Below are 24,368 nucleotides of genomic sequence, written 5' to 3' on the forward strand. Positions count from 1 at the left end.
AGAGATACTGGCCTATAGTTGGTGTTTTGTTTTTGTTTTTTGTATCTTTGTTTTTGTATCTTTGTCTGGTTTTGTTATCAGGTTAATGCTGGCCTTGTAGAATGAATTTGGAAGTTTTCCTCCCTATTCTATTTTTGGGGATAGTTTGAGAAAAACAGGTATTAACTCTTCTTTAAATGCTTGATAGAATTCATATGTTAAGTCATCTAGTCATGGACTTGTGTTAGTTTTTCTTTTTAATTGTTGATTCAATTATATTACTAGTAATTGATCTGTTCAAATTTTCTATTTCTTCCTGGTTCAGTTTTGAAAGATTGTAAGTTTCCAGGAATTTACCCCTTTCTTCTAGGTTTTTCAGTTTGTTGCATATAACTTTGCATAATATTCTCTTATATCCTTTGTATTTCTGATTTTATTTACTGGGAGTCCTCTCTTCTTCTTGATAAGTCTGGCTAAAGGTTTATCAATTACCTTTTCAAAGAACCTGCTCTTAGTTTGAGCGATCTACTTTTTTTTTTTTATTTCCTTCATTCTAGTTTTGGGCTTCATTTATTCTTTTCGGGCTCCTTCAGGTGTAAGTTAGGTTGAGAATTTTGTTTCTTGAGGTATGCCTCATCACTATTACCTTCCCTCTTAAAGCTGCTTTTGCTATGTCCTGAAGATTTTGGACCTTAATGTCATTTTCACTTGTGTCTATGTATTTTTTTATTTCTGCTTTGATTTCTTCACTGACCCAATGGTTGTTTAGTAGTATGTTGTTTCTCCATCTGTTCTGTGTTTTTTCAAGATTTTTTTTGTAATGAATTTGTAGTTTCATTATGTTTGGAAAAGATACTTAATATGATTTTAATATACTTGTTTTGTGGGCTACCATCATCTATCCTGGAGAATGTTCCATGTGCACTTGAAAATAATGCGTATTTTACTGGTTTTTGAGTATAATGCTCTGAATATACCTGTTAGGCCAATCTGGTCCAATGTATCATTCAAAAGCATTGTTTCTTTATTGATTTGCTGTCTAGATAACCTATCCATTCATTGATGTAAGTAGGGTATTAAAGTCCCCTGATATTACTATTGTCAATTACTCCCTTTAGGTCTGTTAATATTTGCTTTATGTGTTGAGATGCTATTTGGGGCACACAGATATTTACAATTGTATTTTCAGGTAGGATCGATCCCTTTATGTAGTCTCCTTCTTTGTCTCATGCTACAGTCTTTGTTTTAAAGTCTATTTTGTCTGATATAACTGTGGCTACCTCGGGTGTGTGTGTGTGTGTGTGTGTGTGTGTGTGTTGTGTTTTGTTTGCTTCTGTTTGCATGGTATATGTGTTTGCATTCCTTCAGTTTCAGTCTGTATGTTTCTTTAGGTCTGAAGTGAGTCTCTTGGAAGCATACAGTTGGATTTTTTAAAATCCATTTCATCACCCTATATCTTTTGATTGGAGCATTTAGTCCATTTACATTTAAAGTAAGCATCATTCTTTGAACTGTTTTCTGGTTGTTTTGTAGTTTTTCTGTTCCTTTCTTGTTCTCTTGCTCTCTTCCCTGGTAGTTTGATGGCTTTATTTAGTGTTATGCTTGGATTCCTTTATTTTTTGTGTATCTGTATCTACTGTAGGTTTTTTATTTATGGTAACACTTGGGTTCATATATAACATCTTATGTGTTTAGCAGTCTATATTAAGTTGATGGTCCCTTAAGTTCTAAAAGGACTACATTTTTACTCCCCCTCCATATTATGTACATGATAGATTTTGCATCTTTTTTTATTGATCCCTAGACTGATTTTTGTAGATATAATCTATTTTGCTACTTTTGTGTGTTAACCTCCATTAAGTGATTAATCTACTACATTTACTATATATTTGTTTTTACCTGTGAAATTTTTTCCATTTGTAATTTTCTTTTAGTTATGGCTTCTTCTTTCCACTTAAAAAATTCCTTAAACATTTCTTAAAAGTCTTGTTTCATGGTGATGAATTCCTTTAACTTTTGTCTGGGAAACTCTTTATCTCTCCTCCTATTCTGAATGACTACCTTGCTGGATTGAGTATTCTTGGTTTGCAGGGTTCTTTCCTTTCAGTACTTTGAATACATCTTGTCATTTCCTTCTGCCCTAGAGTAAGTTTTCTGCTTCCTTCTCTCTTTGCTCCCTCTGAGGTCTCTATAAAGTGAATGTCACTATGCTTGATGATGTCACTGAGGTCCCTTAACCTATTCTCATTTTTTTTTCTTTTTTCTTCCCCATTTAGATTGGTTGCTTTTGATTACCCTCTCTTCCAGATGACTATATTCTTTTGAATCCTCTAATCTGCTGTTGATGGCCTCTAATGTATTTTTTATTTCAGTTATTGAATTCTTTACCTCTGACTGGTTTTTATATTTTTAAGTTCTGAGTTCATCCACTCTTAAGTCCAGTGAGTATATTTATGCCACTACTTTCAATTCTTTATCAGGCATATTGCCTATTACCATTTCATTTAGCTGTGATTTTGTCTTGCTTTTTCATTTGGGACATATTCCTCTCTCTACTCATGTTTTATAACTCTGTGTTTTTGCTTCTATGCATTAGGTAGGTCAGCTACATCTCCTGGTCTTTAAAGTGGTGGCCTTGTGTAGGAGAGAACACCCCCCTCAGGTCACCAAAACCAGGTCCTCCAGGGGTGCCCTTTGTGTGGGTTACATGTGACCTACTATTGTGGGTAAGCCGCATATGCCTTCAGCACCGGGAGCTGCAATGACCTACTTTGCCTGCTGTGGGTATGCTGCACAGTTTGGTCCCATGCCCTTTATATGCCTCAGGCCACCTTGGTTGGGCTCGTTGTTGGGTGAAGTCCACATTCAGCCTAGTTGCTTGCAATTAGCCTCTGTGCCACAGCTACAGGGGCACAGAAGACCAGGTTTTGCTCCATTGCTTTTGAAAGGCTTAAACTTAAAGGGTGACCTAAGTAAGTGGTCCCATAACTGATTTATGCATAACTGATATATGATAAACCAAAATACAACAGAAGACAGAAAAGGCTCGTTAAACAATTCATTAGTAAGCCATACAAGCTGAATCTGGTTTTTCAAACATTCGGTTTTTAAAATGGTAGCCCCAACTGTCTCTCAAAGCCATCTTGTGTTCTCACACCTCTTTCTTGCTACAAGCTCAACAGCCCACACCTGCTGCTATACCCCTCAGACATTGAGGCAGCTTTATTGTCACAGCTGCATCAGAAAGTCAGAAGACTGTCGTGTCCGTGGGCAGCCTCTAGTTTTAATAAAGAAGGAACATTATAAACCCTCGTTGGATTAGTAAAGAACTACCCACATAGTCCTCTCCATATGGGTTTTAAAAGCTTCTTTTTAGCTCTCCTTAAAACTAATGCCTATTTGTAATGGCTTCTATGGGTTAAAACAGTAACAATCCACAATAATTCTAAATTTCCAACTGCTACCTTCTTATAAAACAGCTTTTATATCAGTTTTTAAATAAAAATTCTCTTAACCATGGTACTGCTGGACAGAATTATAAGGGTCACTTATTTTCCCCTTTGTATTCTTTTGAATCTTTGCTAAATTCTACAATGAATATACACACTTTTCTTAATGTCCTTCAACTTTTATTATTGAAACATACATGCATACAGTCATTATTTCTCAAAGAAAAAGACTGCTTAGGCACAGCCTACCCCTGACATTCACAGATTTGATGCCTGCCGTTTTAATTATCTGGAAAGTCTGAATGACCCTGAAATGACTACAGTTTACTATTTTGCAGCAGCATGAATACAAATTTCACTTCTCAAAGCTTGTATGTGGAAGTGAATCACATGGCCAGTGAACAGTCTACTAGCTACCCAGCATTCACATCTCAGCAAAGCTTTGTTCTCTACTTACCTTCACACCTCCCATCTGAGGAAGCTGCTTAAACTTTTTTCATTTGTACATTACTGCATTTCATGAGCAAAAAAAAATATATGCCATGGTGGTTTTTGAAACTCCTAAGATTCTCAAAGGTTTCAGGGCATATATTTCACAAGTGTCAGTCTTCCACATTATTTAAACTGTTAAATACATCCCTATGGAGAGCAGGGAATAAAACTGATTTGTTGACGTTATTAGATCCCCTTTATGCACTATATAAATTTAATTTAGCAAAACAGTAATTGGGAAGTATGTTTAAATTAATCCACATTTTTTTTTACTCCCCCAAAGCAAATATATAATTATGAAGGTGATAGAATAGGTTAAAAAAATCCAAACAACATAAAAGAGCATGAAAAAGGAAGTCCTAGTTCACTTTCTTCTGGAATGCCTGTCCCTAAGAAATCACTGTGAACAGATGGATATGCTGCTCAAGAATTTTAATGTACATCTGAATGTTTTTTGTTTTATACAAATGGAATCATTCTATAAACATACTTCCATAGATAGTATTCCATAGTACTCTGTAGCTATCTTTCTGTGGCCTGGCTACTGATCAACTTTACATCTTTCTTAATTACTACATAGCATTATTTATTAAATTCACAATTTATTAAACTAGAGGGCACATAAAACTGTTTCTGATCGCTGCAATAACAAAGAATGCTTCAAGGACATCTTTTTACAGGTTTCATTGTCCACATTCACAAGTAAAATTACTTTTTAAGGAAATGCTCACTGAAAATGATCACTGTCCTCCCAAACCAGCAATTTACATTGACCCCAATATGTGAGAGTGTCCACTCTCCAAAACCTTTACTAACAATGAATATTACCTATCTTTGTCATTTTGAACAATTCTGCTTTATGTGCACTTTCTTGACTATGTGAGACAATGCATTTTCATATGTTAAATCAACTGTTTGCAATTCTCTTCCTATTCGTATACTTTACTCAAGTACTCTTTCTCACAGGTCATCTCCTTTTCCACTTTGTTTATGGTGTCTTTCACCATTATGCAGTTAAATTTATGAATATTTTCCTTTATGGGTTCTGGCCTTGGTGAAAGCTCTCCCTTACAACAAGATCCAAAAAAAAGCTTGCCTATAGAGTTCTGTGGTTTTATTTTTCATATTAAATTTTTAAAGTTTTTTTATTATTTATTTTGAGAGAGAGACCAGGGGAGGGGCAGAGAGAGGGAGAGAAAGAAAGCCCAAGCATGCTTCGCGGTGTCAGTACAGAGCCGAATGGATTCAAACTCAACCATGAAATCATGACCTGAACTGAAATCATGTGTTGGACACTTAACCAACAGAGCCACCCAGGTGCCCCTCATACTAAATCTTGAAACCTTGTATTAATTTGAGAAAACACAGGAATTAGGGATGAAATTAATGTTTTAATTTTCACTCACACTATCTATTGACTAAATTCTTTTCTGCACTGATTTGAAATTTTTTCTTTGCGGGGCACCTGGGTGGCTCAGTCGGTTGAGCGGTCGACTTCGGCTCAGGTCGTGATCTCGCGGTCCGTGGGTTCGAGCCCCGCATCGGGCTCTGTGCTGACAGCTCAGCTCAGAGCCTGGAGCCTGTTTCAGAATCTGTGTCTCCCTCTCTCTGACCCTCCCCTATTCATGCTCTGTCTCTCTCTGTCTCAAAAATAAATAAACGTTAAAAAATTAAAAAAAAATTTTTTTCTTCACTATATAAATTCCCATATATAAGCATTTCTGCACTAGTACCTGCTAAATTAGTACATCTAGGACATTTTCTACCTCATCTCTAACCTGTTTCCTCATCTTCACTTAAAAAACTTTTTAAGCACCTCTTAAGAATTTTTCTGCTTACAGGAGAACTTTTGAGCAAATTAGAATAAACTTAGGGAATAATTTGGGGGATAACTGACATCTCTACCATTTCATATTGGGTCTTCCCATCCAAGAATAGGACATGGCTCTGTTTATTAAGACTTTTAATCTGTTCTTGTATAAAGTTTTATAATGTTCTTCATCTAGGTCTTAAATATTTTTCAATAAAGATTTTACTGCTACTGTGAATAGGATCTTCTGCTATGTATAGTAAAGCAATTGGTTTTTTGCCTACTTTTTAAATATTTATTTTGAGAGAGCACAAACTCATTCTTGAGTGGGGGAATGGGAGAGAGAGAATCCCAAATAGTCTCTGTGCCTGACATGGGCGGAGCTCAATCTCCATTATCTGAATCGTGAGAACATGATTTGAGCCGAAATCCAACTGAAACACCCAGGGACCCCTTGCCTATTTATTATTTGGCTGCCTTATTAAACTTTTTAGCTCCATGCTTAGAACTTATCAAAATAATACCCGTTTTTTAAAAAATTGACAGTTTTAGAAAAGCAAGTCTCCTACCCAGGGCTGCTCTTCAGGGATAGCTATTAAACATTCTCTCATAATTTCCAACTAATTTTCTTGAAATGTTCGTAGCGTCTAACCAGTTCATCTGCAAATGTTGACAATTTGGTCTTTCCTCGTCCTTATTTTTATTTTCCTTGTCTAATGCCTTGTACCTCAGTGGCAGGACTCCTGGCTGCTTCCACACTGTAATGGAAAATCCTTATTGCTTCACTGTTAACTATGAAGATCACTGACAGCTTTTGATAATCTCCATCAAATTAACATTTTTATTCCTAGCTTACTAAGAGTCAGTAAAAGGTTTTTTTCCTTCTTTAATCAGCGATTTATTTGGAATTGTATCAAAACCTATTTGGGTGTTTTTATCTTCCCCCATTAAATTATATTTTCCAATATTTCATCTGCAGGGGCGTAAGGCAGCTGGCCAGAGCAGGCTGCCCCAAGATAGGCCACTTTGAATTTTTTTTTTTTTTTTTGAGAGCGCAAGTGGAGGGGAAGGGCAGAGGGGGAAGAGAGAGAGGGAGGGAGAGAATCTTAAGCAGGCTCCACACTCAGTGCAGAGTCCAACATGGGGCTTGATCCCATGACCCTGGGATCATGACCTGAGCCAAAATCAAGAGTCTGACACAACCGACTGAGCCACCCAGGTGCCCCAATTTTTTTTTTTTTTTTAAGATGGGCCACTTTAACATGAACATTATTTTGAGTTAAAGCAAACAAAACCCAGCAGGTTCAGCAGGCTCGGGAAAAGCTCTTTACCTCCCCCTCAACTGCCAGCTCACCAGGAAGAGATTCCTCTTTAACTAAGAAACTTATGTGCCTAAATAACAGGACAATCTTTGTTTTACAAACATCTCTTCTCCCCTTTGATCCTCAGACCCCCACCCCTCTCCTTAGCTTGTGAAAGCCTCGTGTTGGTCCTCAGGATTTCAAGTCTGTGTGGATTCCCTGTACACACCTAAATTTGATTTTACCCAGTTAATCTATCTTGAGTCACTTTGGTTCTTTGCCCAGAGAGAAGGACCTTGAAGGGCAGAGGAAATTCTTCTTCAACAGCTGACATAGTCAGTAGGATACTTTAACTCACCAGACACCACTGCAACGGAGATCCTTGGGACATCTGACATACACCCGGCAGAAGGTAAGATTTCTTACCCTGTCAACCTCCCAAAATCTCTATCTGCAGAGTCCAGTACACCAAGAGTGGTGAGAGTCCTCCTCTCTCTTGCTAAGTTAAATTAGCAGTAGAAAATATTGGTGGAACCTAGTTCCTTAGGCTAAGCAACTCTGGTTGAATTTGGTAGAGTCCTCTTTTGGTTACTGATCCATTTCCTCCAAAAAAAAGTTGTTGGGATTTTCTGTTTGTGTTTTAAGTCATTTGTCATATGAACTTTGAATATGCACATAAGGTAAAGACTGTTGCTAAGGGACATCTTGGAAGCTAAAGCCCCAAAACTGGTGGGCACAGATCAAGCACTTAAAAGCTATTAGAGTGCTGTCTCAAGAAGACTCTTGTGATAGGTAAGTTGATCACAGAACAGGTTAGATTGACACTAGGTTTACCCACTAGCCTCAAACAAACTTCCTTGCAACAAGGTACATTGCAATATAACACACAGTCCCCAAACCTACAGCACATCCCTTCTAGGTATTCATGTGGCTCCAAGAAACCCAAGGTTTAGCCAAAGCTGTTAACATGTATAGAAGATATTTTTTCTTTCATCTCATTCTATATCCTAAAAGGGTAGCCTCATGGCCAGTGGAATAGACTGGGCTTGGACTCTCCCTCTGGCCAAGGCAGCTCTCAGGGGTGTTTGTCATGGGAGGTCCCACACCCTTGTAATCTTTGTCATCTTGGGCACCTGGGTGGCTCAGTCGTTAAGCATCTGACTTTGGCTCAGGTTATGATCTCACAGTTCATGACTTTGAGTCGTGCTTCGGGTAAGCTCCTGCTCTGCTTCGGGTGAGCCCAACTTCTCTCTCTCTCTCTCTGCCCCTCCTGGGATTCTCTCTCTTTCTCAAAAAAAAAAAAAAAAAAAAAAAAAGTGATTGCCATCTCAGTCACCATTGCCTGTTCATGCTGGCAAGTCCCAGTCCATCAGCACCTGCCCAGTGTCACAGATTAGCAGGCTGTGACTGGAGGAATCTTGTGTTTTCCTGGGAGACCAGAGAACCTGTTTTTACCATCCTTACCACACTGTGAAATGAATGTCTTTGCTTGCTTAGACTAATTTTGGGAGCAGATTTTTAGATCATGGGGGGTGTATCATCTATGCCCTTTTTGGATGCTTCTTGCTTCTTTGGTTCAGCCATTAAAAGGTTAATTGGAGTCACTGTTAATAGATCCTACTCATAGATGGTCTTTAAATTGGTTATATTTAAAGGAAAGACACTCTGTATAGAGAGATCTCAATGGTCTTATTAGAGAACAGCGAGGCTTAGGGACTCCCTTGACAAGCTGAACAGAAATCAGGCCTAAGACTTAAAAATAAATGTCCACATCCAATGTAAAATCCCCTTAAAATCTGGCCTCATCTACTTGTTTTAACCTCCCTTTTCCTACCAAGAATTACAGGCAGCTAAATCTCTGGGTTCAAAGAATACATGTTGCTAATGTAGAGGCTGAAAGCCAGGTAATAAATTTGACAAAAGCACTTATGACTGGCAATAAGGCTTGCTTTGCTCCTACCTTCCAGGGCTCTGTAAGCACCCTCTGCTAGCTTGAGACATTCCTTTGCAATATACTTTGCAGATGTAACCTAGACCCCCTTCACAAAGAAAAGAAGACCAAACTTTCTCCCAGACCCTCACACAAATGATCTGCACAAGACCAGCATTCAGGGGCTAACAGAAGCCAAGACTGAATTATGTATGCTGCAAGAAGGCTTTTGTTAAATTGCTTGATATGGACTTTACTACATCTGTTGATTCCCATTTTAGTTAAAAAAATAAAAAAAAAAAAGGGAGAGAGGGGGGTTAATTTAAAAAGGCAAGCCAATCCCTTGATATTCTGACTGTAATCCAGTCCTTTGGAAATTAGAAACAGTTGGCTTACAAACCTCTCCAAAACCAGAAATGCAACTCTAGTATCAAGTCAAATCCCAGCTATTTTTACCAATCCCTAAAGCTCGCCTATTCCCCTCAAAATGTTAGTAGCTATTTATGATAAAAGATCAGGATACTGGAACAAAATTGTCCTATACTTAAAAATAATAGTAAGTTTTAAATCTCAATTGCCCTGAAACTCTAAACAAATTTTTTTCTTTATATTATTTTTTTTAATGTTTATTTATTTACTTTGAGAGAACGTGAGCAGGAGAGGGGGAGAGAGAAACCCAAGCAGGCTCCTCGCTGTCAGCACAGAGCCCAGTGCGGGGCTCTATCTCACAAACTGTGAGATCATGACCTGAGCCAAAATCAAGAGTTGGACACTTAGCCAACTACCCAGGCACCCCTAAAATTATAAATTTCATCATGTCTTTAAACACAGTTCACAGTCACCTGAGACTGAAGAAAAAATAAAAGACCTTTTAAAATGCATACTGCTAAAATGTCTTGTGCCCAGATTCCAGCACCTCTGGTAATAGGCAGATATGCTCCAGATTTCCATTTTGGAGAAAACTTGGGATTCTTTGTGATCTAAGTTTTCTGTCCGCATCTTCTCTAGGACCTAAAAGCCATTCCTTTGAAATACAAACTTTAGGGAAGTTTGTAAATAAAGGGCAACTGGGCCTTAAATGTCCTCTCCACAAATTATTAGTAAAAACAAAAGCTATAATATTTTGTCTCTTGACTGTGTATGTTCGTATATGTTATAAATGTAAGATATTTTCTCTATCTCCAGAAGGTATCACCAAAATTAATTTGTAAAAGAGTTCTTTTTAGTTGGTTTGAAGCCAAGCACTTGTAAGTACTGGGAATTCCAAAACTCAGAAAGACAGAAACTAACCCAAATGTTTTCCAAATTCGCATGATCTGGGAAATTTTCAGTACAAAAGCTAATTTAAAGTTGGTTTAACTAAAAAACATGTCTTTAGAGTTAGCATGAAATGTTAAGACTGTCATCCTACCTGTGTTTACTGAAAGTCAAGTAAGTTCACCTCTGAAAATTTATCAGGAAAAAAAAAATATTGATTTTTGTCTAACGCTTCATGAAGTTTTCTGGGAATTGTTAAGAACAAGCAAACAGATGTAAATAAGATAAAAAGATTCGTAGGTAAACTTTTAGTTTCCCAAATCCCTGAAACTAAGTTAAATGATCGGTTAAGTGAAATTTATTGAATATCTAGGTCATTTCCAAATAAAGTAAAATAAAACCATAAGTACTGAACATAGGTTAATTTATTTTTGTCTTCTTATAGAGAAACTAAAACAGAAGTCTGTTAGTAAACCTAGTTTTTTACTGAAAAACTGTGTTTTCAGAAATTATGAAATGTATTCACAAATTCGCCATTCTAAAGAATACTGTATAACTTCATAGTTGCTTACCACTTAGTTTTCACTAGAAACTAATAAATGTAATTAAGACTACTAGAAACAATAAGAGAAACGATTCCATATGGAAGGAAAGAAAGATATGTGGTTTTGGTAGAAAAAGGTATGAGGGATAGGAATACATTTTTTTGTTTAGGGAAAAGAAAATTTTGTCGTGAAGGGAGACTGGTTTTTTAAAGAGGGGAAAACTTAAAACAAGAAGTGAATATAAAAGAGGTTTCAGAAGGTTTATGGGAAAGGAATTTTATATATGATCGGTACTGGCTAAGATTAGGATAAACTTAAGTTTAAGTTTTTCTCTTTGCTAAAAGACCAAGGTTTTCTTAAACATAAACAAATGTTGTTGTTTTTAATCTTTAAAGGTAATCTGCCTAGAAATGAGGAAATGATCACTGAATGCTTATTTATCAAGTCTTTAACTAGACTCCAGTTTTCTTAAATAATCAGTGTTAAAAAAGCTAAATTTTGCTCACAACTATGTAAGGTTCTATATTTGCCTTTGAAATCTTTTACTGTCACTTTGGTTAAATAGATAATTATTGTTTCATAATGATCTGTGATTCTAATATGAAGTCTTTTGACCACAATGTAAGGTGTTCGAGAGTGGTCCTAGAATATTTCAAAGTTTTTGTGAGAAATTAAACTAATTAGGTATGTTAAATTATGTGGGAAATGTTGTCAAATATCTTACATAAAACCCCTAGCACTCTGATGTCCTAGTATGTTATTATGTGTTGTGTGTCACAGAAATAACCAAATTTCCTTGTGTAATGTAGTGTAATTAGACACTGTGTAATGAACTCTGATGCAGTCACTGTTTTACTCTGATGGTACTGCAGATGTGCCTTATCTTCAGTGAGACTCACATAAAGAACTCTAAGTGTAGGTTTCTGATAAGCTTAAGATCATAAAACTGAATTCTTACCATGAAACTGGTAAGAATTTCTGAACTAGGAGAAAAACTGGATTCAACCCAAAACAAGAATTAATGACATGGAAATGAAAGAACTGAAAAGGGTAATTTGAAATTTTATGACTTTTTATTTACCACATTACTGACTTTCTAAAATGCTTTGTTTTTCCAGCATTTTAGCATTTTTTTAGCATTTTTTTCTAAAAAAAAAAACAAAACTTTTTCTCTTAAGCTAAATGACTTAGAGAAATTTGATAGAATACTACCACTGGAACAAATTGAAACTTGCATCTTTTTCTCTACCTGAACCCTCCAGAATTCAGAAACTCTCAGTAAGTATTCTTATAACTATTTGCACAAGTTCAATTCTGTTCTCCTTGTAACAGGACACAATTGGAAACACTGGTTATATAACCAAGGCTTTGACTGGAATGTCACATTTAATACATGCATAAATTCAGATATGACCAGACAGCTTTAAGGAGCCAATAAAGCCCCTCAGAGATATCAATTTAGTACCTTGCTTACAGAGTTCTCAGCAGCCTTACCAGGTGAGTAAATGTTGTTAATTCCTGACAAGTACAGGAACCTCAGGATATTTTGGGGACCTCGGGAAGAGAGGAATTCACCCAAATCTATAGGTATTGCAGAAGTTGTGATGATGTTTTGTTGGGGATCTGGTCTCAAGAGGCTGTTAAAGCTTCAACCTAGAAAAAGCTCCAGGCAAAGCAGGTTTTATTGCTATTCCTGCTGCACTTATATAAATGATCAGGCCACGTTTTTTTGAAACTAGATTTTACAAACAAATGAGTTATTAATTTGGCTCTCTACGAAAGGTGATTAAACAGGTTTCAGTAACATACCTATTAGATTCTAATACTGTTCATTATAATCCAGACTAGATGCTGATTTCTTCTAGTTTCCTACGATGCCTAGCTATAACTCTCCACATTTTTTATTTTTGTCCCAACCTTCTACATTGAGTTCATCTGAGAACTAAAACTGCCCTTTCCCCTGAAGCTCTCCAAATTAAATATGAATAAATTTATGTAAACCTCAGAGAAATAAACACATCAGCATATACAGGCACTCTTCATGCCTTTTGCTCTGTGGGCCATTCAAAAAGATCACCAGAGACATTCAAACTACAAACCAGAGAAAATCTGTCAGACTGCCACTGCACTGAAGACGCTTTAAGCTTGACATCTAGAAATCTTCTCAACTGGCTACCCTCAAAACTCAGACACCAGCTTAAAGTTTGATCTAATCACTAACTGCTCTTTGTGTTTCCACAGAAATGCCTCTTATTTAATACCTGATTGCTTGAACTATGGTTCAAGGCCTAACTCTGAGAACACACTTGCATCATGCCCCCCAAAATGAGTTTAACTGAATTGATCTACTGACCAGGACTGGTTCAACCAGACAGAACAATCAACCGGCTTAATTTTAATGTGTGAAACTTGAGGGAAGTTTCAGAGGAGGAAACTGCAGGGGCCCAGGGCAGTCAGCCCCAAAGACAGGCCACTTTGGCATGAACATTCTGTTAAGTTAAAATTCAGGAAAAGCTCTTAACCTTTCCCTCAACTGCCTAAATTTACATTGGAAAGGCGAGCCTGTCCCATGAACAAGAGATACATCTTTACTGAAGAAACTTCCCTATGTAACAGGACCACCTTTATTTTCCAAACATTTCCTCTCACCTTCCTGCTAATACTCCTTGCCCTCCTACCCCTCTCCTTACCTCATGTTGCTTGTCTTCAGAATTTCATGGCTGTGTGCATTCCCCATACATAAGATATTAAATTTGGTTTTCTCCTGCTTATCTGTCTCATGTCAACTTGGTTTTTAGTCCACCTAGGACTTTGATGGCCAGAAGAAATGCTTCCTTCCCAATATATCAGTCCTGCACTGCTGGAAAAAATCCTACTTGATCTCTTTATGTTATTGTACTACAGTACTAAATTCTATTAGCTAATATTTTATGTAGGATTCTTTGGTCTATAATAATATCTTCCTTTTTGATGCCATCTTTGTGAGATTTTAGAACTGGGGTTATTTTAGCTTCTCATGATATGCATGCTTTCAGTTACATAATTTCAAATTCCAGGGATCTTTCTTACCATATTTTTCCTTTCTATGAAAACTAATCTTATCAATTAACATTCCAGAAACCACACAAGGAATCCTTGCATAAAGCATGTAAAAGCGTGTGAAAGGTAATCACATCTCCATCTGTTTAATAAAGAAATGCATATCGACTAAAATTCATCACATTCTGGATGTCCCAAGAAAAGTAGTACCTTTAATTGATAACAGTGGTAAACAGAAAGAAGGAGGAGATACCCAACTCTACCGTCTAGTTTTTTAAGCCAACAGTAAGCTCTTTAATAAAATAAAAATCAAGTCTGAAAATTCAAAGGAAAACCAGCTGAGAATACAGGAAACCTGTTTCCAGCCAAACCCTAAACCCCTCAGGATGGTCTGGGCCCCCTGAAGCTAAATCCCAATCAAATCAGATTTCAGGGAGTCTATGCCAAGAAAAATACCACTTGGGAAGCAAGGCAGATGCCATTTGCCACTTGTTTATACTACCAATCAACCACTTAAGCTATGTCATACACTCTCCCCTGCTGGACAGTCTCCAGAGAGTAAGGTCTTTGAGTATTACAGCATTCTGGAATAGGTAGTAAGTGAAATGCCAGAGGGGACTATAATAACCATGTACACAACCAATTCAGGATAGGGGCACACAGTGCAGAAGGAAGGTAAGAAGCCTGAACAAACCAGGGTCTCTGGGTCTTCCAAGATCATCTGGACTTACTGGGTTTTGTTAAACAGTAGGAAATACTGTTCAAATATATATTCACATATCTGTACTAAAGAACATTTGTGGGTTTTTCTTAACTAATGTCAGCATTATTACTGTTCTCATTGAAGGAGTTATAAAATGAAGCCATGTCCAGTTTAGATAACCAGACTTCGACAATAACTAATAATTTCTCACTGCTTTCCTCGCTAAATGATCAAATGTTTGTCTTATGATTAAGTTAGCTTGTGCTCACATGCCATCAACATAAAGAGAAAATAATCTGACATTTGATACCAAGTACATTGTGGTATTTTTGAAACCTGTAACCATGTCTTTTACAGGGAAGAGGAGCAGATAGGATTTGCTTAAATTTCTTCTGTTCAAAAGAGACCATCAATACTGTTGCAAAGGTGAGGCACTGAAAGCATCTAGAAAATGTTTTCATACCCAGTTTCTTTCCTGTCTTACAGGAGTCCAGTGTCTTGGACAGCCACCCCGAGAGATTTCAACATACTACCTGAGGAACAGCACTACAAGCACCTATGCTGCTCCTTTTTTAACAAAACTAGATGCTGCCCAATGTACCCGACACAGACAAGCCTGCCCCTCCCCCAACAGTTATTTTTACTAGGTGATGGTGGTGGTGGTTTTACTCTTTTCTACTTGGATAATCTGATTCTAGAGCAGTACTACCCAGAACTTCCCGCAATAATGGAAATGTTCTCCATCTGTGCGAATACAGTAGCCACTAGTCACATGTGGTTATTGATCAGCTAAGCAAATGAATTTTTAATTTTACCAACCACCTATGTGGTATGACTTCACCACAGTGGACATTGTAGTTATAGACCAATTAGAATTTTCTGTAGGAAAAGACTGTGTGTGTGTGTGTATGTATGTGTATATATATAAATGGATATATATAATATATAAAATACTAAACATATAAAATATATAAAAATCCTTATGACAACGCTCTCTAGAACAGCTGAAAGAAAAAAGAATTACTTTCAGTGAACAGACAATTCAGGTATAAATTCTTATTTGCCTTCAGTGTAGAGTTACTTAATCAAAGAACACACACTAGGCCCTCTTTCTCCTATCTTAGTTTCTTTTTATGATCAGTGAGAACAACCAGTCACTTATGAAAGAAAAAATCTGTTCCAAATCTCATAGTCCTGCTTTTAAAATCAAGGCCTCAGGCTTAACCAACAGATGTAGCATAAATAGATTTCTAAAACTTAGTCACAGAAAAGAATAACACCCTAACTTAAAAAAATTTAGCTGAGTGTTCTTTCCTTCTATGGATACTAGTGGTATATCCACAAAATGAATTCTATTTCATTAGGTCAGAAACTGTCACAGACTCTCAATTTTAAATCAGTATTAAAGAAAAAGGTGAGAAATACCTTATGTCTGATTTAGTATCTCTGGCACACATTCTTTTGTTTGATAGAAAAAGACATTCAGGTTTGACTTTTGTTATAACACAAGTTCATTAAAGCAATTAACATCATAGCACATGTAGATGGAGTTTATGAGTCTATTCAGGTGGAAACTACAACATTAAAGTATCTTTACCTCGTAATGAACAAACTGGTCCATTTTCTTGATTCTTAGAGCGCTTATTTCTGAACTGACTTGGAATATCTAATGAAAGGTCTTAAAAGGAAATAGGAAAACAGCTGTTAAAGGCATATACCACACTCAAAAAAGAATTTCAAAAACTGGCATATTTGTACATTTATCTCTTTACGGTCATTTTAATACATTATTTTATCTCCACATGCCAAGTATGTCTTACCTAGGAATGGATCAAACTTTCTAGATTCTGTCCCACATATGAGGCAGTTAACTTCATTCTGGAGAATACCTCCGAATATAGCTGTGACAACCGTAGATGCTCCATTTCTAAAGAAAATCACCACAGAGGAAAATACCTCAGTAAAAAATGGAAAATATGTACAAAGCTCCCCTTTGGGGAAATATGTATGTCATTTATTTAACAGGTATCTTATTAAATATTTTATTTAAATTATGAAATACAAAAACTTTAACGCTATAGAGATATCTACCAAATAAAAGGTTTAAGCCACTGCCCCCCCTCCCCCCCACTACCACTTCCAATTCCACTGATTTCTCCAAAAGCCACTAACCCTGGACATTTGTCATTACTAACAGATCACGCGCATGCCTATACTCAGGACAAGAGGACCCCTTTACCCACAAATATATCCCTCAGAAAAAAGGGAAACAACCTTATATTCAAATTTCTGCAAAGTCTCTCATATGGATCTCTCTCAATTACTTTGAATAACTTCACTCAGGGATAGTTTTAGATTTTTTACATGGTCAACTGTCAGGCTGAGGAAAAAAAGGTAAAGAAATGTAATACATACTAATTACTGATGGAGGTATGACTTCACAGTTGAAGGCTAGATGTTACCGTCAACAAGTCTTTTAAAAAGCTCACTTAAAATAATACTGTAATTTCCTTGCTGAGATCAAGAGTATACGTTGAGAATGATTAAACAAAAAACCAAAACCAATAGCCCTAAAGTACTTAACTTTTTGTGCTTCAGCTTCATCACATGTCCCACAGGAATAACATCTACCTACCTCAGAGGCCTGGTGTGAAGATGAAATGGAGTCTACACATTCAGTGCTTTCAGACAAGTGCTTACCAAAAAGAAAGCCTTCAAATTATTTCAAGGCTTTTCTACTAGCATAATAATTAGGCTCATACCTGCATTTTGCTTTTTTTTTTTTTTTTTCCAAATATATGTCTTGAACACGTACCTCACTCTCTTTGACAGCAGTATGGCATGCCACAGTACGAACACGTAATAGACGCAAGAACCACCAAGAAAGTACACCATGAAAGCAGGATTAGCAAACACTTAGCACTGAATCGATGCTGAACTACATTCAAAGTACTTTCCATGTATTAAATCAATTCATCTGCAAAACAACTCTATGAAGTAGATACAATTATTCCCACTTCAGAGACCAGGAAGCTGAGGTCCAACTTGGCCCAGGGTCACACAGCTGATCTGGTGTGAGCAGATGCTCTTAACACTATGCTCCTTTTCTTAATTTAACCAATATAATGTAATGGCTTTTCAGGTGGTTTCAACTATTTGCTATCATTGATAGTACCTACCACAAACACTTGTGTATTATTAACCTTTGTGCACTTACGTATGCAGTTAAGTCAGTAAATGCTCCTTTTCTGCTTATAGCAATTTTAGGTGGTTTCTGTCACTTGCAAGCAGTAATACTTCTAACATACGTAACCGTACTTTCTGATTTGCTCCAAAATTAAACCCACTGCAATGATGAGACAGACAAAACCTACTTGAGCAATTATATTATTTTAAACGTTTGCTTCCTTTTCCACAGAAAGGCTTCTGTTCCTTACTGGCAAAGAAATACACTGTTGCTTCATCTTTTTTTAAGTTTTTCATAAGATATCTAGATTTAGTAAATTAAAAAAGGGAAGATACATTGGAACTATGTGACATAAAGCCACTTCAGGTTTCAGGTGGAATATCTATGTCATAAAGGACACACCAAAAAAACTACTGAAATAAAGGGACTATGATCTTTTCATACTGATGTTCTCATACAATGACACCCTTAGTTAAAATGGAAACTGCTTTATTTCTTCCACTGAGAAAAGGATACTAATCAAGTCTTGACTATGTGATATGTATGGCATTAAATGATTTAAAACGAGATTCATAAATAATTTCAACACTGCTTTCCCATGTATTATAACTGTGTTATAAGAGTGTTGAAATATTAGTTCCTTGGACAGCCTCACGCCGCTAGGGTCTTTTATATTGGCAGTAATGATTTTCTGTGTACTAAAAAGAACACGTCTGTCATTTATTTCTACCATCCCCACCTTCAGCAGGGCTGGATGTGTTTACACAAGTAAACAGTGCAGAGGAGACCTTTTTTGCAGTTTTAGCAAATAGGATGCTTAGATCCTGAAATGATAATTTTCTTCTTTTTGTTCCTAACTCACTAATGGAACTTACAATTACTACTCTTTAAAATATCAAGAAAAGATTGAGCTAATGCTGAAAACTCATCAGTTACTAGAAGATCATCCTAGGACTATTACACATTGTGACTCCCATGAGGGTGCCTTGGGCATCAAATAAAATAAAAACATATACCCTCTCACCTCACACAGACTATCCTTGATAAAGGCCCAGTTCAATATTCTTAGTGTATGAAATTCCATCATAAAATACAAAGCAGAAGTTTTCACTTAATACTACTGTCAACTTGGTGCTAGCATCAAGAAGAGTTCTACCAGGTCACAGATCCCTCCCTTTCTGTACTGGATTCTAACTGGAATCATAGCCAGTAGGACCCAGAGAGCCAAACATTTTGAAAAGCATGGCAATTCAAATGGTTGCCCTTCTCTGATACAGCCAGATTAGCTATGAGGCTGCTCTGTCATTATAAGGACCCTAACTCCAAATTAAATCAGATTTGTGAACTGCAAGGCAATACTATAGTGACCCCCATATATTACTTACTCTTTTCCTTCTGTCTCTAGGGAGTTTGTCTTGTAAATCCCTTTCCTGCACAGGTCAATACAAAAAATGTGTCTTGTAAATCCCTTTCTGACACAGGTCAATTCAAAATAATTTGAACAAAAGGAGACTACACTTAAACAAAATCAGCCTGAAATAACAGCAAATCATCCCAACCTCAAGCAAAATAAACTTTCTAATCTCAATGTATATTTTGGGGTTTTAGTACCCGGGAAAACAATCTAAAAGGTTTGTTTTATTCCTACTGAGAGGCAAGAAAAATCTGAGAACTTACAAAGGCCTCAATTTCATTCAAGAACAAATGTAAGGAAAATTTACATTCAAAATATTTTAAGCCTTTGTTTCTACTGAATAAATATAATTATTTTAGTAAAGAAAATTAAGTCTCCCAAACATTATTCAATACATTTGGCAAGGAATTTTTAAATGCTAAATTGTACAAAATATTTTCTGTTCTTTTTCATATTTTAAAATATACCAAAAACAATCGGTACTACACCAAGAAGCAAGTACAGGATGCCTCTGGTATGGAAGCAGGAGGCACATGCTCACCCACTTGTTACTAAATTCAAGTGCACAAAAATTTCACCAAAGATCCAGGAAAACTCTCCACCTTCCATTACAAAGCTAATAAATAGTAACACCAACAGAAATGTCTGCGCTCCTCCTAAAAACAAAAGAAGAAAACTACATCTTACATGCAACATTTGTTACTTCCAGACAGAGCAGAATTCTCCTGCAGAATTGCTGAGCGGGAAACGCCATTGAAACCGCCCTGGAGTTCCAGGTGCAGGTGGTCCAAAAGGTATCGCATGAATTCATGGGCATCCTGTTGCTGATAGCCCCTAAAGCAAAAAGAAACAACGGTCACTGGGGAGGCTCCACCTGCCCAGCCAAACATTCAGGAAGGCAAAGCGTTGCGAAGGGCTGCAGTCCCACCTCAGAGCACAGTCCCCCCGCTTGCCCCGGGTTTTACTTCTCTTCAGGGAGAATTTCTAAAATTTCTCCATGAGGAACAATTCTCCTAAAACAAGTGTGAAAACACAGAACATTAGAGCTAACTGGGCTTGCAGTGATCTCAACTGAACTCACTTTAGAGATAAAAACTGAGGGGGCAAGAAAAGGGGTGTATGACATGCCTAAGTTCTATAACAAAGGACTTACAGAGATGGGACAAACTCTAACCCATTTCTCCTAGATGGACTCCGAGCTTTCCCACTATCACACATGGCCTCTCTAGAAGATGCTCAAATGTTAAAAGTGTCACATGTTGCCCTCACCAGAAAACTAGGTCTAAACTACTGTTATAAGAGATAAGGAATTTAAAACTATTTTTTTAGATTGAAAGATACTAATTTTTTAACTTTCTAAAGAGTCTATACTTGGTTCCTAATCTCTGATTCAAAAGACATTTTTTAAATAAATACTTTAAAAAATGCATTGACTCATATACAATTATGCTCTAGCCTAAAACTTGAATATAAGCAGCAACATATTCTTAACTTACTTCTTGTACTATATTCAGACAGGAAATTGTATGGAATTCTGATACTAATATAGACCATGACAAGTGAACAGTAATGAAGGCAGACAGAAAATGAAGCTGGTACAGTTGAAGATTATAGAGGTTAACGTACATAAAATAATCAAGCAATGATACACGTATAAAGTACTTTAAAACACTATGGGTAGAAAACATTTCTGACTACAGTTTGCTAGCATGGAGGTTCTTTTTATCTTTTAAATCACAAGTTTTTCTGGCTTGGTCTTGAGTCAAAACTTCCACCACTCTTCTAGGCAGTGGTTCCACAAACAAATTTCTTTCAAGCAGAGTTTCCCTCAATATATATTTTCCTCCTTTCCCTAAAATTTATCCTGGAAATCATCAATTATTGAAAACATCTACCCAACCAATGCAACGTAAGTCAGAAGTCACTTGACCACTATAGCTTTAACTGATCTCTTTAGCAACTAAGTATCAATATATGTTCAAGGATTTCTTCTAAGACTTCTATAAACAAAAATGTTAAAATTCAGTCAAAAGTATTCCAAGTTGGTAGTTCTTTTACATATCTATGGAGGTGCTTTAAACTTTTTCATCATAACATCCAATTTTTTTATGACTCAAAGTTAAGATTAGTATCTCAGATCATATGTGAAATTCTATCACATATAAAACAGTTTTATTCTCTCACCGAAATAAGCTAATCTCTAATCATTTTTCTCAAATGGGTCATGAAAACCAGTACTTTGTAGTTATGTTGATTTGTACTTTCATCAAACACATATCCATTCCTTTTTAAAAAACAATCTTCCTAATGTACATTCATGAATGCTTCCCAACACACCACGATTCTCTTTTCTTATATAAAAGCACATTATTTTCGAACACTTCCCTTACCGTCAGGAACATTTTTTTTAACCTTCATGTGATCATGGAACACTCAGCTGTTCTATAAAGGTATAACTTATATTTTTGTTCCAATTTGTGATCTTTACAAAAAAAAAAAAAAACAAACCACTGGCTCTGCTTCTTTTCTTCTAAGACTAGGAAATTTTGGGGCCCCAGGGTGGCTCAGTCGGTTGAGTGTCCGACTTTGGCTCAGGTCATGATCTCGCAGTTTGTGAGTTCGAGCCCCGCATCGGGCTCTGCGCTGGAAGCTTGGAGCCTGGAGCCTGCTTCGGATTCTGTGTCCCTCTCTCTCTGCCCCTCCCTGGCTCACACCATGTCTCTCTCTCCCTCTCTCTCTCAAAAATAAACATTAAAAAAAAAATTAAGACTAGGAAATTTTTCTGATTGACTAAACAGACATTTACAACTCCATTTTTAAACACTTTCACTGACTTATCTGAAAGTCTTAAAAAATACTATTTAGTAAGTTACAACCAACAAACTTCAGTTAGCTTTTCAATTATTTCCCAATTATACAATCTGGAGCTTCAAAATTTCCTTTGCATTCAACTTAGGTCTCTCTTGGTTGGTAATCATGTTTAAAGGAAACACTCCTCACATTGGATGCAATGTTTGTTTTGGATACAAATCATTTCAGTGACGTCACCCGAGCAAGTGCTTGTGAATTAGTGAGGAAATAGATTTATAAAAAAACTGGGTGGCTCAGTCAGTTAAGTGTCTGACTTCAGCTCAGGTCAGGATCCCACAGTTCATGAGTTCGAGCCCCGCTGTCAACTGTGCTGACAGCTCAGAGCCTGGAGCCTGCTTCAGATTCTGTGTCTCCCTCTCTCTGTGCCCCTCCCCGGCTCATTCTCTGTCTCTCTCTCTCTCAAAAATAAATAAACATTAAAAAAAAAAAAAAAAAAAAAAAAAAAGCCAACTGGTATCTCTCTGACAGACCAGAATTAAGAAAGTAAAGACGGAGGGGGAAAAAACAGTGGCTCCAGTTTTAATACTGTTCCTTATCTCCATTTGTTTGTAACCTTAGATAAAGATTACCTCCTTAATGCTTACAGAAAATCTGTGTCATAAAGATGCTGTGAGAAATAATGGTTGGCGACCACAATGCAAATATAAAAAGCCCAAAAGATCATGAAGCATCCCTTCTGAGTGACGGAGACGAGAAAGAGGGGCACTGCTGAAGCACCACGTATAAGAATACAGGGGCAACTGTTTCTTCACAACAATTTTTGGCACGATAAGACAAGCTATGTTTTTTAAAATTTTTTTAAAAGTTTATTTTGAGAGAGAGTGCAAGTAAGGGGCAGAGAGAGAGGGAGAGAGAGAGAATCCTAAGCAAGCAACGCACTGTCAACATGGAGCCCAACGTGGGGCTCGAACCCACGAACCTTGAGACCAAAATCAAGAGTCAGGAGCTCAACTGACTGAGCCATCCAGGTGCCCCAAGACAAGCTATATTTACTCACATCGTACAAATAAAGAAGTGTTCCAATAAAGAATAGTAAAAGAAAATGCTACTTTGTACCTGGGCTTAAGTGTGAAAAGCAGACATTCCAAGTAATGAAACAGATACCACAGAATACAAACAGATGCAAGTACTTCCTGTATGAAGCCAACACACACACAGTCGTGACATACACCTGTACATTACTGACTATGCTCTGTTTTGGCAGTACCAGTACGTAATGCATAAAATGCAAAGTCCAATAGGGAACAGAATATGCCTATACAGAATCAAATTTTATCATTCCAGAGAAAACTTCTTCTAAAATACCTAGGACATACTCTAATTTTAGGTCGTGTTCTTATTTTTTAAATAACTTTAACATTCATAAAATAATTGTTACTATTTTTTCTAAATTATCTGAAATACCAAAATCAATTACAATTATCTATTCCTATCCATTTTGTGGAATCAACCATGGCTGAGTTTCTCAGAGATAAAAATACCAAAAAGTGAAAATAACAAACATGATTGTTTTTATTTACAAAACACACAAAAACATACAAAAGCAAAACTCCTACTCAGAAGAAATAGTACTACTTAATTATAAATTGCTAACAGCATACCTAGAAAGATTACCATTAAATTAAGATCTCACATGCAAAGACTTATTTGTTATCCACAAAGATATTTTTTATATTCTCTACAAAGCCAAGTTAGCTAGCAAATATAAAAATAATGTTTCGGTACTTTATTCACCCACCATTTTTAAACATTAATTACAACAAGAACTGATAAAAACAAAACTACAGAAAACTCGATTTTGAGAAGTCAAGGCCAATACATATTAAGTCAAGTTTATCTGAAATCAGAGACAGCACAAAAATGATATAAGAAGCAAGGGAATAAATACCAGGACCTGATCTGAATTATCAAGAGGCTCTCCTGGAGAGGTAGCATTAAACTTGACCTTAAAGAAGAAACTGGGCATCATAAAGCAAATCCCATAGGACAAACATAACAAAGATACAGAGGCAATGAGACAACAAACATCATGTTAAGGAAAGCAAGGAGTTTAAAAAAAAAAAAAAGGTCTATCAAAATTAAAAGCAAGTATCTTTCTTTTAAGTAATTTCTATGCCCAATGTGGGGCTCAAACTCACAAGCCTGAGATCAAGAGTCAGATCAAGAGTCACATGCTCTACCAACTGAGCCAGCCAAGCACCCCAAAGCCAGTATCTTTTGACCCAGCAATTGTCTCTTGAACCAGCAACTGCTCTCTTAGAACCTTGCACATACACGTATGAGACTATCCACTGCAGCACTGTCTCCAACAGCAAAAGAAATGGTCTATATAACCACTGGTAGGGGACTGTATATAAATTATGATACGACCATAAAGTAGAACACTATGTG

At 36.7% G+C, this 24,368-nt stretch overlaps 1 protein-coding gene across 7 annotated transcripts in view; it reads right to left on the reverse strand.

Annotated features, from left to right (window-relative positions):
* Positions 1-24,368, reverse strand: part of USP3 (ubiquitin specific peptidase 3) — a 102,377-nt gene that overhangs the window by 12,662 nt on the left and 65,347 nt on the right. For 6 of the 7 annotated variants that reach the window (XM_042988691.1, XM_042988689.1, XM_042988693.1 and 3 more), the window contains 4 exons: positions 19,794-19,940; positions 19,078-19,122; positions 16,326-16,432; positions 16,103-16,183 (listed from right to left, as the gene is read on the reverse strand). In XM_042988691.1, coding sequence (XP_042844625.1) covers positions 16,103-16,183; positions 16,326-16,432; positions 19,078-19,122; positions 19,794-19,940 — 380 coding nt within the window. The remainder of the gene's footprint in view (positions 1-16,102; positions 16,184-16,325; positions 16,433-19,077; positions 19,123-19,793; positions 19,941-24,368) is intronic. The other variant, XM_042988690.1, reaches the window with a different exon arrangement.

This window comes from Panthera tigris, chromosome B3 (assembly GCF_018350195.1).
Source record: "Panthera tigris isolate Pti1 chromosome B3, P.tigris_Pti1_mat1.1, whole genome shotgun sequence".
Classification (NCBI taxonomy): domain Eukaryota; kingdom Metazoa; phylum Chordata; class Mammalia; order Carnivora; family Felidae; genus Panthera; species Panthera tigris.